We start from the raw sequence: 17,769 nt of genomic DNA on the forward strand, positions 1-17,769 counted from the left end.
TGGTCGGAGATGCTGTGATAATATTAGACTTGTAGTAAGAGTACTGCCAGCTCTATCAAGACATTAATGCAAAATTGTATTGTTATTGTTCACAACTGATACAACTTTTGATGCAGAACTATTGCAGCAGTGATTTTCCGCTACCAATATCAACCTATGTATTCATAATCAAGACTTTGTTGAATTTCACCTGTAAAATACAACAGAGGAAGATTTGCAGAGTGTATTATGGATTTTTTCCTGCAGCTACATGAAGGCAAGTACATTCCTAGGAGGTTCAGGCTTCGGGCGACCTCTGGGAGGAGTAGGTGGTCTTTGAATGTTAAGATGCTGCAGTGGTTTAAATAATTAAGAAGTAAATAGAGGAGCAACATCGTCGGTGAATTTTAGTCATTAATTAAAGCTAAATCAATTTTTAAAAATAAGTTTACCCGCATCCATGGATCTTTCATCATTGGCTGTGGAGATCCTTCTGATGAATATATAGCAGGCGGCAGAGGATGGATTAACTTTGGTACGATGACCAGATCTCTGCCCACTACGAGTATTGCTCCAGCATTTCTTGCAGTTCCTGAATATGTATTATATAAATTAAAATGAATTGTCTGCCAAAAAACCAAAGATATTGAAACTTACCACAGTAGTTTGTCGCAGAAAAAACAGTAATCAATCGCCCTGGGCAAAACGCTCAAATCCATCCATAACACATTCATGGGCTCTTAGAATAAGTTGTAAATTATTCCTCTTGCAATGACAATGTATTAGTGTTCGTGTTGGACTTTGGTCGTAAACTGAAATTTGAATCTCCAAGTGACTAAAGAGGAAAGTGTACAGAATATACACGAGAGACGATTATTTTTATTACATACCTAATTTGTCAACCTAAAATGCATATACATGTATAGGGTCTTGTTACAGTGAGAACTAGGCTTATATTAAAACCGAATAACTATTTTTACTTCTTTTCGCAGGTACTATGTACTGTTCTGCATTTTGTTTCAAATGCAGATTTTTGGTTTGTCAAACACCAAGAACCTTTAATTGTGAAAGTAGTATCATTAATTTGGGATTAAGAAAAATCTTGTATTCAGTCCACATTATTAACCAAGAACATAAAAATCAAATCAACTTCATTCATATAACAAACTAGAAGGTAAAATACCCCGAATGAAACAAGGCCAGACCCCCTGGCATTCGGTGTTAAGCCCTCTACGCTGTCATTTTCAGTGGGATCTGACCTGCATAAAACATATAATGATGTAAGTAGCACGAAAACAAAACTTGAAGTATGCAGATGAAGTAATTATTACCATAGCAAATCCATTAAAACAGTAGATTGTTGATCAATAGTTAGAGGTCTCTCTAATTGCTCTATCTGCTCTACGCATCTACTGTACGTATAGAGCTCCCTATGCCTCCATGCATACAGATAATCTTCTTACCAATAAGGGCAGCAAGGGGAAGATAGTTAAAAAGTTGATTGAACCTCGTCCATGCCGTAGTACCATCATTTTCTCCCTACAGATCCGATCAACATTAGGACATCAGGTAATTTCCAAAAATAGCAAATAACAGTACAAGTCAAATCATACCATTCTCTCTATGCATTCAACACGAAAGCCAAAAATTTTATTTACTTCTGGAGCTTCGTGATTCCCTCGTATCATATAAACATTATCAGGATACTGGATCTGAACATTATCAAAAAGAGCACCATAATGAGATAATGCGACATGGGATTTTATACTTGAATCAAAAATTAAAGTAAGATGGAAATTATCTTTTGGATCACTTCTTTTATTAAAAGATAACATGCAAAACAAGAATAATTGATGTAGAAGTTTGCCTTTAGTGCAAGAAGAGGAGTGATGGTCTCCAGGCTGTGCTGTCCTCGATCAACATAATCCCCAAGAAAAAGATAATCAATGTAACTGTAACATAATAAAATTGTAGATTTATAAATCAGGAAATCATAAATTATAAAACTAATTCTGTTAAGTTTAGAAAAATGAGGTAGAAAGAAATTATTGAACATTTCACAAGATTTTCCCTAAACTTACGTTATATCTCCTGTTGTGGCAGGAAATCCATATTCATCAAATATCCGCATCAAGTCACCAAATTGACCATGAAGATCACCGAACACTTTGATGGGAGCTTCCAACTGAAGAACTGTAGGCTCATTCATAAAGATCTGTTCAGCAGCAGAACAAAGCTCACCAATTTTATACATATCTAAGAAAAATCTTCTATTAGCAGGAGGTTTCCGATTTCTAGGCTTAAGCAATGAAGATATAATCTGCAAAGAAACATCCACATATTAACGTTTCGAGGACCTTTCCTGGGAAAATAGTAAACAGAACGCTACGAACAACAGCAAATGGTGTTAAAACCTTCTTACGCAAGCCTCTAGATGATTCCTGCCTTGCAAAATTTCTTGTAGGTTGGGACAGGTCAGTATTCAATGGAGCCATCCGTCTACTCTCATTCTCTAATTGATCTAAGCCTAATTGTCTTACCATACCACCTAGGCTCCCTACAGCCTCTTTGGCAACAACCACCTGCAGAATAGAAAATACATTAATTTTGCAGCTTGTAGATGTAAGAATGCTGAACTACGGAAATAAAGAAGATACTTACAGCTCTCGTGTGGAGGCGAACACTTGCCTCTGTATCACTCCTGTCTGAACGTGTCTCTGCAGTTTTTATGTTGTTAATGACCTGGATATATCCGCAGAAGTGCCATATTCCAACTGTGTAGCCAATTTCTTCATAAAATTTCGGTCCATGCTGGAGGATGTGAACATTATCAGGAAGCTGACTTGTTATATCACCAATTATGGAGAAAGTGACAACAAATGGAGACAAACCTTGACTTGAAGATACTTGACTTGAACTAATCATGACGCGAAGTACAAAAATAGAAAGAATCGAAACATGATAATAATAATTCAAAACCTTGAGCCGGCAGAAGAGGGGCTCCCAGATCTGCCATTGATACTTGATCTAGCAGAGTAGTTATTTATTGCAGGAGACCTTATACTGGACTCCTCTGCTTCATTCTTTGAAAAAATAAAATCACTAAACAACGTATCTGCAAATGGAAAGTAAGATTGCATGTCATTTTAGAGCAAGAACATATAAGAGTGTTATGGCGTGCAGTTGATTTTAAGAGCTCTTTCCAAATATATTTGATGAATTAAAAATGTGTTTCTACTAAGTCTTCTTTAGTGAAGAATGTAATAAACATGTATACCATGACTGTCGATAAATTTTAGAGCAAAGAAAATGAACATATTGGATTGAAACTCTATTGTGCACGTAAGTACATAAATCAAGTTTTACATCTAATTGTTTAGAAAGTACCTCCTCTGAACCCACCATAAATATATATATGATCACCAACAGATGCAGCTGCATGGCGACAACGATGCAACAGATGCAAAGAACCTGCTACTTCCATGCGCTGCTTGCAAGGCCGGCTCAACCAAATTTGGGGCCTTAAGCAAAACTTAAAAATGAGGCCCTTCTATATTTATATATAATATTTTTTGATATAACAAAAAATTTACTTATCGATTCATAACTCTTCCTCAACCACTCTCCACTGACCTTTCTCATCTGCTTCATTATCCACTTCCCTTCCACCCCTGAAAGACCCCCTGTAACATGCAACCTTGAACCCACGAATGCCTAACCAGCAACTGAAAATTAAGTTGGATACAACAGCCTCAAGTGTATGCATGAATAATAAAATTTTATATGTCAAACCAATATAACAGGACTTAGTGTTCTAAGTTTCTTTAGGAACCTAATTTAATAATAGTCATTACTTCCAATTATGAATTGCGATAAGAGGATAAAGAAATTAAACAAGGAATTGTGAATCAGAAACTAATGCTTACCGCAGAATGTTGATACCTCGGTGAAGGGAAAACCCCTGGAGCAAGAGTCCATTCCCATTGGCCATTGGTATGCAATATCAGTCCATAAGCATCTGTCAATGGCTAAGGAAGCCCATATTATGCAAAAAAACATTCAGTACCAACGAGTAAATAAGTCTTTTCATAATTTACATTAGCATACCTTTGAGAACATACTAACACAGATACTCTCTGATGTTATTTGATTGTGTACTACTGTTAGGAGTATTTGATGACATCTTTTTTCCGTGCACTGGTACTTAATTTTATATATTTTTTCGTGTGTATTACTTAGAAACATACATAGAATACCATAACTAGAGCTGTTTAACGAACCGAGCTGTTCGCGAACAAGCTCGAGCTCGGCTCGTTAAGAGCTCGTTCGGCTCAGCTCGTTAAGTTAACGAGCTCGAGCTCGAACACAAAAAATTGTTCGTTAAGAAAACGAGCTCGAGCCGAGCTTTTAGTATGTTCGGCTCGAGCTCGGCTCGAGCTCTGCTCGAACTCGTTCGGCTCGAGCTCGGCTCGTTAAAGCTCGAAAAAAAAGAATATTTTCATAATAATTTCGTAATATATATATGTTATTGAACGCCGAATTCAACATATAATATATCAAATCGATCATGAGAATATCAACTATAATATGGTACCATCAAAACATACTAAAAATTTTATTTGGCTTGCTATTTTAAGAGTAAAGTAGCGGTTTGACCTTATTTTTCTCTAGCTCGGCTCGGCTCGGCTCGACTCGACTCGGCTCGTATTTGTTCGTGAACAAGCTCGTGTTCGGCTCGTTAGTTATCGAGCTCGAGCTCGAACACACTTTTTTGTTCGATAAGAAAGCTCGGCTCGGCTCGGTTCGATAAGAAAAAATTTAAAGCTCGGCTCGACTCGGTCAAAACTCGGCTCGGCTCGGTTCGTGAACAACCCTAACCATAACACCAACAACCATAATGGTCGGTTAAGCCAAGAAACGGTCGGTTTAAGGCTTAAAACCGACCATAAATGATGGTCGGTTTTAACGTGGTTGGTTTAGACTATTTGGTCGTGTTTAAGCGGTAAAACCGACCACATATACGGTCGGTTTTATTCTTACCAGAAACTCACCAAATTGGGCCCCTCATTGCCATCAGGCGCCTCGTGGACGCAAGTGCCACGTGTGAAAATAAAACCAACCATAGTCGGTCGGTTAAAATATTTGACCTATTGTAGTGAACACAACAGCTACGCCTTCTGATCGTCAAGTATTTATACCAATATTTTTGGCTAGTTTGGACACCATTACTCTATTAACTTCTAGCCAAAGAAATGGTGTTGTTGTCAATGGTAGTGGCAATACAACTGTTTATACTTTTGGTGAACGTATGAAAGATTTGTCGAAAACTGATTGTAATCTTTGTTTTGCTTTTCAAAGATTGGTTCGTGGGGGCAAGTTTTTCTAACGATGGTTGTTATTTGAGGCATGATGATTATATATTCTTTATTGATGAGAGTTTGAGTTTGGTTGATAAGACTGTTTGTGGGAAGGATAATCTTGTTGGGAATCAGAGTTTGTTTAGGAGTAATGTTGTTGAGTTGGTTAAGAATTTGAGTTTTCAAGGAATTAATAATGATGGTTTTTTTTGTTGGGGATGTGCATAGAGGGAGGGAATTTGAGTGTTTTTGGGTTAGCTCAGTGTTGGGAGTTTGTCGAGGGAGAAAAATGAAGCTAAACATATAAATCAACACTCAACAACATGTTAAGCGAAAAAATAAGGCTAAACAGCTTCTTTTTAACACACCAACAAGACAATAGGGAAGACGGTTGATTCACAATTATAAACAACACCTGATATTTTTTTTACAAATAGTTTTGACAAAGTGCATAGTGCAACATCACAAGTTGTTTGTAGAACTACCAACAACTATTTAACATCACCAGTATTATAGTACAAAATGATCAAGCAAGGTAAATCACAGCAACATCCAGTTCCTCAATTGCAGGGTTTATCTAAGGGCAACTCTCACTATTATTTCTGCTGTGTCTTTAGTAAAATTTATCCTTCATGTCCCTAATGGTTGTCAAAAGAATAATACTTACAACATTTCCTTTTGGAGGAATCATATCAACAATCTGTTGATAAGTCAAAACATTCAGAAGAGCCACCGAAGCAAGAATTACAAACTGCTGTTGATTGCACTAATACCATATCTAATGGTTCCAGCATCTACTGAACCAAGCAAAATAGGGGAAACAACACCCTCGAGATGAGATTCGTCGGCCTCGCCTATCAATAGTGGCGGATCCAGCTCCGAAAGTATGGAAGGTCGTATATAATATTTTTTAACGATGATTAATCGGAATGAACACAGGAAAAAAAATTAATATTCATATAATATAATTCTTTACCGTTTCACAATATAAAAAGTCATGTCCACCTTGATTAAATTGGTGGATACCAAAATGATAACATAGAAAATAAATATATGATATTCAGATTATGTAATTTTTTACCGTTCACAACATTATGTAATTATATAAAATTAAGAATAAAAATTTAAAAGGGTCGACTGACCCCTATAGCCCCTATCAGGATCCGCGTCTGCCTATCAAGTCATTATTATGTCCAAAAAAAGCAATACTAAACGATTCTTTTGAACAAAGAAGAGAATGAACGGTTCCCCAATCGCAATACTCAACCAAGTCCACAATAGCACAAAAGTCTCTTAGCCATCTTTAACGGTCGTAAAAGGTTTTGCATCAAAAAAAGAAAAATTAACACTTACCTAAGCAAATTTGTATATGTTATACCATCACCATTGTGTATCAAACAAACATATGTAATATATCCATATCATCACTATTATGTATCAAACAAACATATGTAATATATCCATATCATCACTATTATGTATCAAACAAATTCGGTAAATTGAACATCTACGGTAATCATCTACAGGAGCAACTAAAACCTAGGCAACACAACTGATATACTTTAATAGAACAGATCGAAGATATGTATACTTACAATAAGTTGATTTAGCAATTTGTCCACAATAAGAAGTAATATGTGGCTTAAAATGAACTTATTCAGCAAAATACATACGCGTTAAACATTATATATACTTACATTAAGTTGATTCAGATTTTTATCCATGGAAACCAGTAATCCTCGGCTTGAAATCAACTTATCCTGCATATACGAACGTATTAGACATGAATTCGGATCGAATGTAAAGAAAACTAACGATCGTTGCTAAATCTAACCATTGAGAGAGAGGAGAGAGAGGAGAGAGGAGAGAGATGTATGTTTTCCATTGAGAGACTAGAAATGAATAGAGGCGGGAATGTTACAAGTGAATATTTGCAAATTGTATTTAAGTAGTGGTCACTCATCTTGCAAATTGTATTTAAGTAGTGGTCACTCATCTCTGAATTGGGAATGGTCCAATGAGGTTTAATCTGTGGAGTTACTTTCTTTTTTTTCTTTTTTTCTTTTTTTGTCAGGAGTATAGACTGTCTTAATTAATCGCAACTTGTTAATCAAAATTAATTTAATGATACTTTAATATATAATTACTTTTTCATATTTTTATTAATTTAATTGTATATATATGTGAGGAGCCATCTTTTCTGTAGGTTTTGATTATTTTGTTAAACGTAATTAAGTGTATAATTAAATTAGAAATCTAGGAAGTTTACTAAATCGGATAGTAATCCTCCCTTAGGATTTCTTTTGCGGCATTTTCCGGGAATCAAGTCAATATTATTTAAACCGGACGTAAATTTCTAAAATGCTTTCCGACACAACTTATTTGGCATATTTAGAATGGATATTTATAAGTATGAAGTTTTTCCAAAATAGCTTCAAGATATATACAACGATAAGAGATAAACAAAGATTAAGTTTTTGTGGGTGAAGCTATGATTTTATGTGTGTGTATTTGCTTCATTTGTTAACAAGTTTCGAAATTTTCAAGAGAAAAAAAGGTGCTGCATGATAGCTAATTTTTTTCTTTTTTCAATTTTCAACGAATATTATGATAAGTGATTTAAATGAAATTTTTTTGAGTTGGATGACCCAATTGCAAGTTTCCGATCAGTGACCAAAACGCCATTTAACCTTAAAATTCGACTTGGAGCTGCAAATTACACAAGTAGATCCAAGTGTGCATGAGTTGCAAACTTGCATGAACATATGTATACTCTATGAGAAGTAAAATAAAACTAATCACTTGATTATTTTTTTAAAATAAATTATATTATCATAGAACCATAAATATTTCCATTGAGCTGTACAACATATGTATACTCTATGAGAAAAACTAATTGTTTATTGCATAAAATAAAATATTTTCATTGAGTTGTACAACATATGTATACTCTAGTTTTTATTATTCATGGGTATAAGAGAACTTATGTCTAGCGTGGTGTGGACATTAATAGATTTCTTGTCTGCTTATATTAATCAAGTACATTTGTAACACATTTAAAAGAAAATGGGGAGCTAAATCCTCAATGACTCTTATAGAATAACCATGTGTAAATAATTAATAGACAAAATTTTAATGACATCCATGATCTTTCATGATCCACTATTTAGTTCATTGATGTAATATATGGTATGATCTACTATTAGTTCATTGATGTAATATATGGTTTGAAGAAAGGAAAAAATATTATATATTATAGACTTTTAATAATAATATTAGACTTGTAGTAAGAGTACTGCCAGCTCTATCAAGACATTCATGCAAAATTGTATTGTTATTGTTCACAACTGATACAACTTTTTGCAGAACTATTACAACAGTGATTTTCCGCTATCAATCTCAACCTATGTATTCATAATCAAGACTTTGTTTTCACCTGTAAATACAACAGAGGAAGATTTGCAGAGTGTGGTGTGCCCAATGATGGATTTTTTTCTGCAGCTACATGAAGGCAAGTGCATTCCTAGGAGGTTCAGGCTTCGGGCGACCTCTGGGAGGAGTAGGCGGTCTTTGAATGTTAAGATGCTGCAGTGGTTGAAATAATTAAGAAGTAAATAGAGGAGTAACATCGCCCATAAATTCTAGTCATTAACTAAAGCTAGATCAATTTTTTAAAAAAATTTACCCGCATCCATGGATCTTCCATCATTGGCTGTGGAGATCCTTCTGATGAACATATAGCAGGTGGCAGAGGATGGATTAACTTTGGTACGATGACCAGATCTCTGCCCACTACGAGTATTGCTCCAGCATTTCTTGCAGTTCCTGAATTTGTATTATATAAATTAAAATGAATAGTCTGCCAAAAACCAAAGATATATATTGAAACTTACCACAGTAGTTTGTTGCAGAAAAAACAGTAATCAATCGCCCCTGGGCAAAACGCTCAAATCCATCCATAACACATTCATGGGCTCTTAGAATAAGTTGTAAATTATTCCTCTTGCAGAATTCTATGACCAGATCAGGCTGCAAGAGATGACAATGTATTAGTGTTCGTGTTGGACTTCGGTCGTAAACTGAAATTTGAATCTCCAAGCAACTAGATAGGAAAATTCTTATACAGAATATACACGAGAGATGATTATTTTTCTTACATACCTAACTTGTCAACCTAAAATGTATATACATGTATAGGGTCTTGTTACGGTGAGAACTGTGCTTATATTAAAACCGAATAACTGTTATTACTTTTTTTCGCAGGTACTATGTACTGTTCTGCATTTTGTTTCAAGTGCAGATTTTTGGTTTGTCAAACACCAAGAACCTCTAATTGTGGAAGTAGTAATCATTAAATTTAGGATTAAGAAAAATCTTGTATTCAGTCCACATTATTAACCAAAACATAAAAATCAAATCAACTTCATTCATATAAAAACTAAAAGGTAAAATACCCCGAATGAAACAAGGCCAGCCCCCCTGGCATTCGGTGTTAAGCCCTCTACACTGTCATTTTCAGTGGGATCTGACCTGAATAAAACATATAATGATGTAAGTAGCATGAAAACAAAACCTGAAGTATGTAGATGAAGTAATCATTACCATAGCAAATCCATTAAAACAGTAGATTGTTGATCAATAGTTAGAGGTCTCTCTAATTGCTCTATCTGCTCTACTGTACGTATAGAGCTCCCTATGCCTCCATGCATACAGATAATCTTCTTATCAATAAGGGCAGCAAGGGGAAGATAGTTAAAAAGTTGATTGAACCTCGTCCATGCCGAAGTACCATCAATTTCTCCCTACAGATCCAATCAACATTAGGACATCAGGTAATTTCCAAAAATAGCAAATAACAGTACAAGTCAAATCATACCATTCTCTCTATGCATTCAACACGAAAGCCAAAAATTTTATTTACATCTGGTGCTTCGTGATTCCCTCGTATCATATAAACATTATCAGGATACTGGATCTGAACATTATTAAAAAGAGCGCCATAATGAGATCACGCGACATGGGATTTTATACTCGAATCAAATATTATGACAAAGTAAGATGGAAATTATCTTTTGGATCACTCCATTTATAAAAAGATAACATGCAAAACAAGAATAACTGATGTAGAAGTTTGCCTTTAGTGCAAGAAGAAGAGTGATGGTCTCCAGGCTGTGCTGTCCTCGATCAACATAATCCCCAAGAAAAAGATAATCGATGTAACTGTAACATAATAAAATTGTAGATTTGTAAATCAGGAAAGCATCAAATATAAAACTAATTCCGTTAAGTTTAGAAAAATGAGGTGCAAAGAAAATTTTGAACGTTTCACAAGATTCACCCTAAACTTACGTTATATCTCCTGTTGTGGCAGGAAATCCATATTCATCAAATAGCCGCATCAAGTCACCAAATTGACCATGAAGATCACCGAACACTTTGATGGGAGCTTGCAACTGAAGAACTGTAGGCTCATTCATAAAGATCTGTTCAGCAGCAGAACAAAGCTCACCAATTTCATATATATCTAAAAAAAATCTTCTATTAGCAGGAGGTTTCCAGTTTCTAGGCGTAAGCAATGAAGATATAATCTGCCAAGAAACATCCAAATATTAACTTTCCGAGGGCCTTTCCTGAGAAAATAGTAAACAGAACACTACGAACAACAGCAAATGGTGTTAAAACCTTCTTATGCAAGCCTCTAGATGATTCCTGCCTTGTAAAATTTCTTGTAGGTTGGGACAGGTCAGTATTCAATGGAGCCATCCGTCTACTCTCATTCTCTAATTGATCTAAGCCTAATTGTCTTACCATACCACCTAGGCTCCCTACAGCCTCTTTGGCAACAACCACCTGTAGAATCAAAAATACATAATCTTGCATCTTGTAGATGTAAGAATTCTGAACTATGGAAATAAAGAAGATACTTACAGCTCTCGTGTGGAGGCGAACACTTGCCTCTGTATCACTGCTGTCTGAACGTGTCTCTGCAGTTTTTATGTTGTTAACTGACCTGGATAGTTCGACAGAAGTGCCATATTCCAACTGCGTAGCTTTCCAGACAGCACTGCTAGCTCCGGCCTCTGCAGCAGAAAACTGGGCCGATTTCTTCATAAAATTTCGGTCCATGCTGGAGGATGTGAACATTATCAGGAAGCTGACTTGTTATATCACAAACTATGGAGAAAGTGACAACAAATGGAGACAGAACTTGACTTGAACTAATCATGACGCGAAGTACAAAAAAAAAAAGAATCGAAACATGATAATAATAATTTAAAACCTTGAGCCGGCAGAAGAGGGGCTCCCAGATCTGCAACGGATACTAGATATAGAAGAGTATTTATTTATTGTAGGGCTTCTTCTAAACGAAGCCCTAGGTCTCTCAGATGATACCGCAGGAGAACTTATACTGGACTCCTCTGGTTCATTTCCTGAAAAAAGAAAATCACCGAACAACGTATCTGCAAATGGAAAGTAAGATTGCATGTTATTTTAGAGAGAGAACATATAAGAGTGTTCTTTCGATGAATTAAAAATGTGTTTCTACTAAGTCTTCTTTAGTGGAGAATGTAATAAACATGTATACCATGACTGTAGAAAAATATAGAGCAAATTGAAACTCTATTGTGCACATAAGTACATAAATCAAGTTTTACATCTAATTATTTAGAAAGTACCTGCTCTGAACCCGCCATAAATATATATATGATCACCAACAGATGCAGCTGCATGGCGACAACGATGCAACAGATTCAAAGAACCTGCTAGTTCCTTACGCTGCTTGCTGGTGCGTGAAGACGTCACCGGTCCTTTTGTATCCAGCCAGACACCAGCAGCAGTGTCCAATACTTCCGTAACATATCATTGACAAGAGAACGAGTCAGACTTCATCAAAACACAAGTATTACTTCAGTTGAGCTGAAACTGATGTACCTGCAGAAGCTGCTTCATTATCAACTTCCCTTCCACCCTTGAAAGATCCCCCTGTTATATGCAACCTTGAACCCACGAATGCCTAACCAGCAACAGAAAATCAAGTTGGATACAAAAGACTCATGTATATATAACTAAGAAAAAGTTATGTGTCAAACCAATATAACAGGACTTAGCATTTGTCATGTATAATCTAAGTTTCTTTAGGAACCTAATTTAATAATAATCATTACTTCCATTTATAAATTGCGATAAGTGGATTAAGGAATTGAACAAGGAATTTTGAATCAGAAACTAATGCTTACCGCAGCATGTTGGTACCTCGGCGAAGGGAAAACCCCTGGAGCAAGAGTCCATTCCCATTGGCCATTGGTATGCAATATCAGTCCATAAGCATCTGTCAATGGCTAAGGAAGCCCATATTATGCAAAAAAACATTCAGTACCAATAATATTGAGTAAATAAGTCGTCTTCTCATAATTTACATAAGCATACTTTTACATTAGATACTCTCTGATGTTATTTGATTATGTACTACTGTTAGGAGTACTTGATGACATCTGTTTTCCGTGCACTGGTACTTAATTTTATTTATTTTTTCGTGTGTATTACTTAGAAACATACATAAAATACCATAACATACATAGAATGCCATAACACCAACAAACATATAAGGCACCAGCAAAGTGTCCATGAGCAAACATTGAAACAGACACAATAATAACAATGCAATAAATATTAAACTATTAAAAATCAATATTTTTAAGCTCTGAAAGCACTATGGACCATACCGTGCCTGAGGTGTTTTTACCCCCGCAGATCAAAAGCATTCCATCCCAACGAGCACATCCTGCTGCATACCTACATCAAACATGATTAAACAGATAGAACAATAAAATGTTCAAAACTTTTCATTAGATTAAACACTAATATTTTTGGATTTTGTTTCTTCATAGTTACTACAACAAGAGGGGAGGGGGGATTTATTCTGGTTAAGAAAAAAAGAAATGTATCAATCATCAATCAACATCATTATTGATCAGAGTTAGTGCAAGTGAACAAAAGAGATTTGATCATATGGAAACAGCTAGCAAAAAAAAACTTCCAGAATTATTTATTCAGCTCAAACTCATAATAAGATTATCACTCACATTCTAGCAGGTGGTTTATCGCCTTCCGGATTGATTTTATTCCATATATATGGTTTCTTGGCGGTATCCAAAGCCCAGGCATCTGAGCGTGCTCTTCTTCCTGAAGAAAAAATGTTCACATTTAGGCAGCTATCAAGCATAAAATTCATGTACAAACATATTATTTGTAACTTATGATGTGGATAGGGACTGTTTTGCAGCTAAACATTAAGCTCGGAGAGGAATTAATAACACATCATAGAGATAGAGATGTATAATTGTAATTAAAAGTGACTTATAATCTCAGTGACCATAGAACTCATTCAATTAGTATTGAGTAAACCTAGTAACATTATCTGAAAGCCGATAATTTAATTGAAAGCCATTCACAATTTCTTTCCCAAAAAAACATAAACCAAAAGCTACTAAATCCAACTCACCATCGTTCCCACTGACGCAAACAAGGTATCTTTGCGCAACCAAGGCCAGCACGTGGCCATATCGAGGCCCCGGACCCTCTCCTTGAATAACAAGTCTGCATGACAACATAAATCAACATAAAATTTGAAGAACCAGACACAAAATCCAAAATTAAAGAATCGAACACAAATTCAACAAGGGTACCTGCGCCACTTCAATTTGTCTTCACTCAAGTCAAGCACATAAAAATCATCATTCGACTGACCAGAAGCCCCAACTCCCCCCTGATAATGCAGCAGAAACAGACCAAACATTAGACCACAAAGTAAGATTCATTCATAGAACATAAAAGAGTATATTTCAGTGTGGTGGCTAAAGTTTTCAAAATGTTGGTCGAAATTCTAAAATAACAAAATTGTGGCCAGACTTCTCTTTTTTTAAAAAAAAAAGTGGTCGCTGTCAATTTCTCTTAATAATACGTTGTTAAGAATTAAAAATTAAAGAATAAATTTCAAGATGATGATTAAAATTTTCACATCACAAAATATTGGCTATCATCTTGAAATTATGTATCATCTTGAAATTACTCCTTAATTATTAATCTTTAACAGCATATCATTAACGGGAGTTGACGCGGCCTTTTTGATAAGCGGATCAAAAGTCCGCCAATATTTTGCTATCTTGAAAAATAAGTCAACATGTTATGAAAATCCGAAAATGTTAGTCACCATCTTGAAATTCACTCAAAATAAAAATCGAAAACAAAACAAATTGTGCCAATCAGTCTATGAAATTGTGAGTACCTGAAACACAACAATGGTACTGATAGCTGCGGCTGCATGTGCTGCCCGAGGAGAAGGCGGCTCACCAGAGGGCCTTAGCCTGAACCACCAAAGACCCAAGTAGAAATTTACACAGATATCCATTTTAATTCATTTCCACATAATATATGTATAGTTCAAATGACAACCACAACCAGGTGTTCTGCACATTTTACAATATCGTGTCCTGCAAAATTTGTTCATAACCGAAAATGTCCATAGAAATTATTGAAATTTGCAGAAATATTTGTATTTTCAAATTTATTTTCAAAAATATGGTTGTAATAGTTGCAGATGAGTTGTATATATGATTGTACAATATTTTTAAATTTTATTTTATAGGTTGGTTAATTTTTGAAAAAATTCTAAATTATTCTTATTGCTGAAGAATAAACAAAGTCCTTTTATACCTGGAAGAAAAAAACAAAGACCTTTTATATATACTCTTTGTCCTATTGTTTGACAAATTATTTTAATTTTTTAGAAAATTTTAATATTTGAATATTTATAGAAAAGAATTTAAAAATAAATTATAAAATTATATTTTATATGTATTTTAAAATACATATCAACTATATAAAAAACTATAAAAATTATGATGGACGGAGGAGTATTATTTTTCAATTTTCTTATATAAATAAAATGTCTAAATTTTATTTATCGAGAAAAGAAATATAAAACAATACTTGTTTATATGTGTTTTTTTACCCTTTACCTGTCAAATCTCAAAACGATTCTATTTGATGGACCAACCGTCAATTATTTTAGTGCGACATTACACATAAAATGCATATCAGATCAAAAAAAAAAATTCCCATTTAGTTTTGAAACAAAACGAGCAAAAATCAGGTATAAACCTGGTCCACTTATTCCCCTCAACATCGTACGAATACAGATCATTAGTCACATTAGTCAACCCTGTCCAAACAAAAAAAATCCATCAACCAACATTTCACCGAACATAATAAAAATAAACGTGCTCATAAAATAAATGTTAAATATTTTTTAACTCACGAATGCCCGAACCAACGCCTTCAATGGCCGTGGCACCCCCGAACAGAATGAGCCTGGGGCCATGATTCTCGGTCGCAGCCACAGCCGTGAGCGTGTGACCGCACCGTGGCCCCGGATAATCGTCCTCCGTGTCCCAAAAACTTTCGAGAGGGTGGTATTTCGGTGCAGGAGCTAGTTTGACCTTCCGTCCCATCAGATTGTTGATATAAATAAATAAATAAATTGAAAGAAAATAGAATTATCAAAAATTTTTGAAATGGGTACGGAATGAGGCAATGGAAGTAGAGAGTGAAGCAGGGATTTTGATGTTGAAAATGAGGGGGAGTGAACGTTTTATAGGGTGTGGGAGGATACGTGGTTGAAACAATTATAAATAATATAAAATGAAATGAAAAGCAAATTCAATCCTCATTCATTAGATTAATTTCCTGGGGGAGTACAGTTGTAAGTCATCATGCTATTACAGTATATATTATGCAAATTTGATTTTTAGATGGTATTTTTAGTGGGTCCTAATGAAATGTTAGTTAAAACATTTATTGGTATATAAAATTCTAAATGGATTCGGTATATATTTTGGTCATGCATATTTTCAATTTAGTGGTGGTGATGAGTGTTATGATTCGAAAACTTGTTCCATGGAAGGAGAAGTAAGACCTTGTTAATTTATATCATCTTCGTAAATAAGTTTTTATTTGTGAAAAGGAATAATAAGTTACTCCATCTTCTCTCTCAATTGTTTACATCGAGATAGAACAAGATCGGATACGTATTTTAATACTCTTATAAAATATATTTTGATAATTTTTTTTGATTTTTTTCTTTTAAATAAAAATATGATCCATAAAATTTTCATACAGAATTTTAACAAAAAAAAGTTGTGAAACTATACTCTATATAAACCTTAAAACGAGTGTCAAACAGTTGAAAATTCTGTAAAAAAATGAGAGCGCCGGAAGCAATATTATTTTAGAATATACATATTTTGTGCAAAATAAAAATATTAAACAACTCCAAAACATTTATTTATTTTATCACAATAAACATTTATTTAAAAAATATATATTTCTCCAAAAATTAAGAATTGACAATCTTTAGGAATGACATCATAGTAAAAAAAAGTTTCGAAATTTTCATACTACATAATTTAAAGATTGATTTGTTGCGCAGGCAGAGGATATAAATTTGTAAGGAAGTATTCGTGATCTCTTCTCGTTGAAATGTGAATAAAAGATAATGATCCATTAATCGGTTTTTCTAGTGTGTGGGCATTAAGCACCAACTCTTGTAAAAATTATTTAATTTGATTGGTAGAATTATTATAAATATAAAAAATTCATTAACATTTAATATCAATCCACCAGTATTGTCACGAAAGTTGGTGACTATTGTGATAGAAAATCCGTTCATAAATTATGGTGTATCACTGTCATGGCCCACGTAATTTATTATGCTGTATTCTGTAAATATTTCAAACGGGCCGTAAGTAATTTATTATTCTTTTTTAATGGTTTTGAGTTTTTTTTTCTCTTGTTGAATTTGTGCTTTGTAAAGCGCGTCATATTTGTCACGTAAGCAAAGTAATTGCTTACGGTCCGTCCTCCGGTTGCTTGACGTAAGTCAGTAGTACCAACGGAGAATAAAAATATACTAGCCTTTAATGGGAAGCATATGCGGGTATATAATTCGTAGTTTATTATTTATAATTTAAATTTTAACATCATTTTATTAGTATTTTAATATTAATAGATTGAATTTTAATTAAATTATATTATTCAACTGACTATATTTTCTCCCGATTACTTAAAAATGAACAAACTCATATATATATATATATATATATATATATATATATATATATATATATATATATTAGAATTTTTGTACATTTAATCTGAATTTAGTACAGATTTAAAAATAAAAAAATCAGAAAATTCTAATCTTTTCCGAACATAGCCGATCGTGTAATACCTTTTAAAGATTCAGTAATCTAATCAATCAAATTTCAACGTAATTTTGTAATCTTGGTTTTTTTGACAAGAAAAACTTTAATATTAGATTTAGAAAGAGTTATATAATGGTTATATTGAAATAGAACACGTTAAAGTTAAAAAG

At 34.2% G+C, this 17,769-nt stretch overlaps 1 protein-coding gene and 1 pseudogene across 1 annotated transcript; both read right to left on the reverse strand.

Moving 5' to 3' along the window:
* Nucleotides 1-246: 246 nt before the first annotated feature.
* Nucleotides 247-3,970, reverse strand: LOC108212881 (serine/threonine-protein phosphatase BSL1-like; annotated as a pseudogene).
* Nucleotides 3,971-8,637: 4,667 nt separating this feature from the next.
* LOC108213397 (serine/threonine-protein phosphatase BSL1) lies at nt 8,638-16,390 on the reverse strand. Its single transcript, XM_064090177.1, has 21 exons — nt 15,655-16,390; nt 15,498-15,558; nt 14,623-14,701; nt 14,024-14,103; nt 13,840-13,934; nt 13,421-13,520; nt 13,061-13,130; nt 12,575-12,676; nt 12,270-12,351; nt 12,014-12,184; nt 11,617-11,767; nt 11,265-11,463; nt 11,019-11,186; nt 10,686-10,924; nt 10,472-10,556; nt 10,213-10,311; nt 9,939-10,138; nt 9,791-9,866; nt 9,230-9,365; nt 9,022-9,161; nt 8,638-8,921 (listed from the first exon to the last, which is right to left on the reverse strand). The coding sequence occupies exons 1-21, from the start codon at nt 15,845-15,847 to the stop codon at nt 8,838-8,840; spliced, it is 2,610 nt and encodes an 869-aa protein (XP_063946247.1). The 5' UTR covers nt 15,848-16,390; the 3' UTR covers nt 8,638-8,837.
* Between the last annotated feature and the right edge of the window lie 1,379 nt (nt 16,391-17,769).

Source organism: Daucus carota, chromosome 3 (genome assembly GCF_001625215.2).
Source record: "Daucus carota subsp. sativus chromosome 3, DH1 v3.0, whole genome shotgun sequence".
Lineage (NCBI taxonomy): Eukaryota > Viridiplantae > Streptophyta > Magnoliopsida > Apiales > Apiaceae > Daucus > Daucus carota.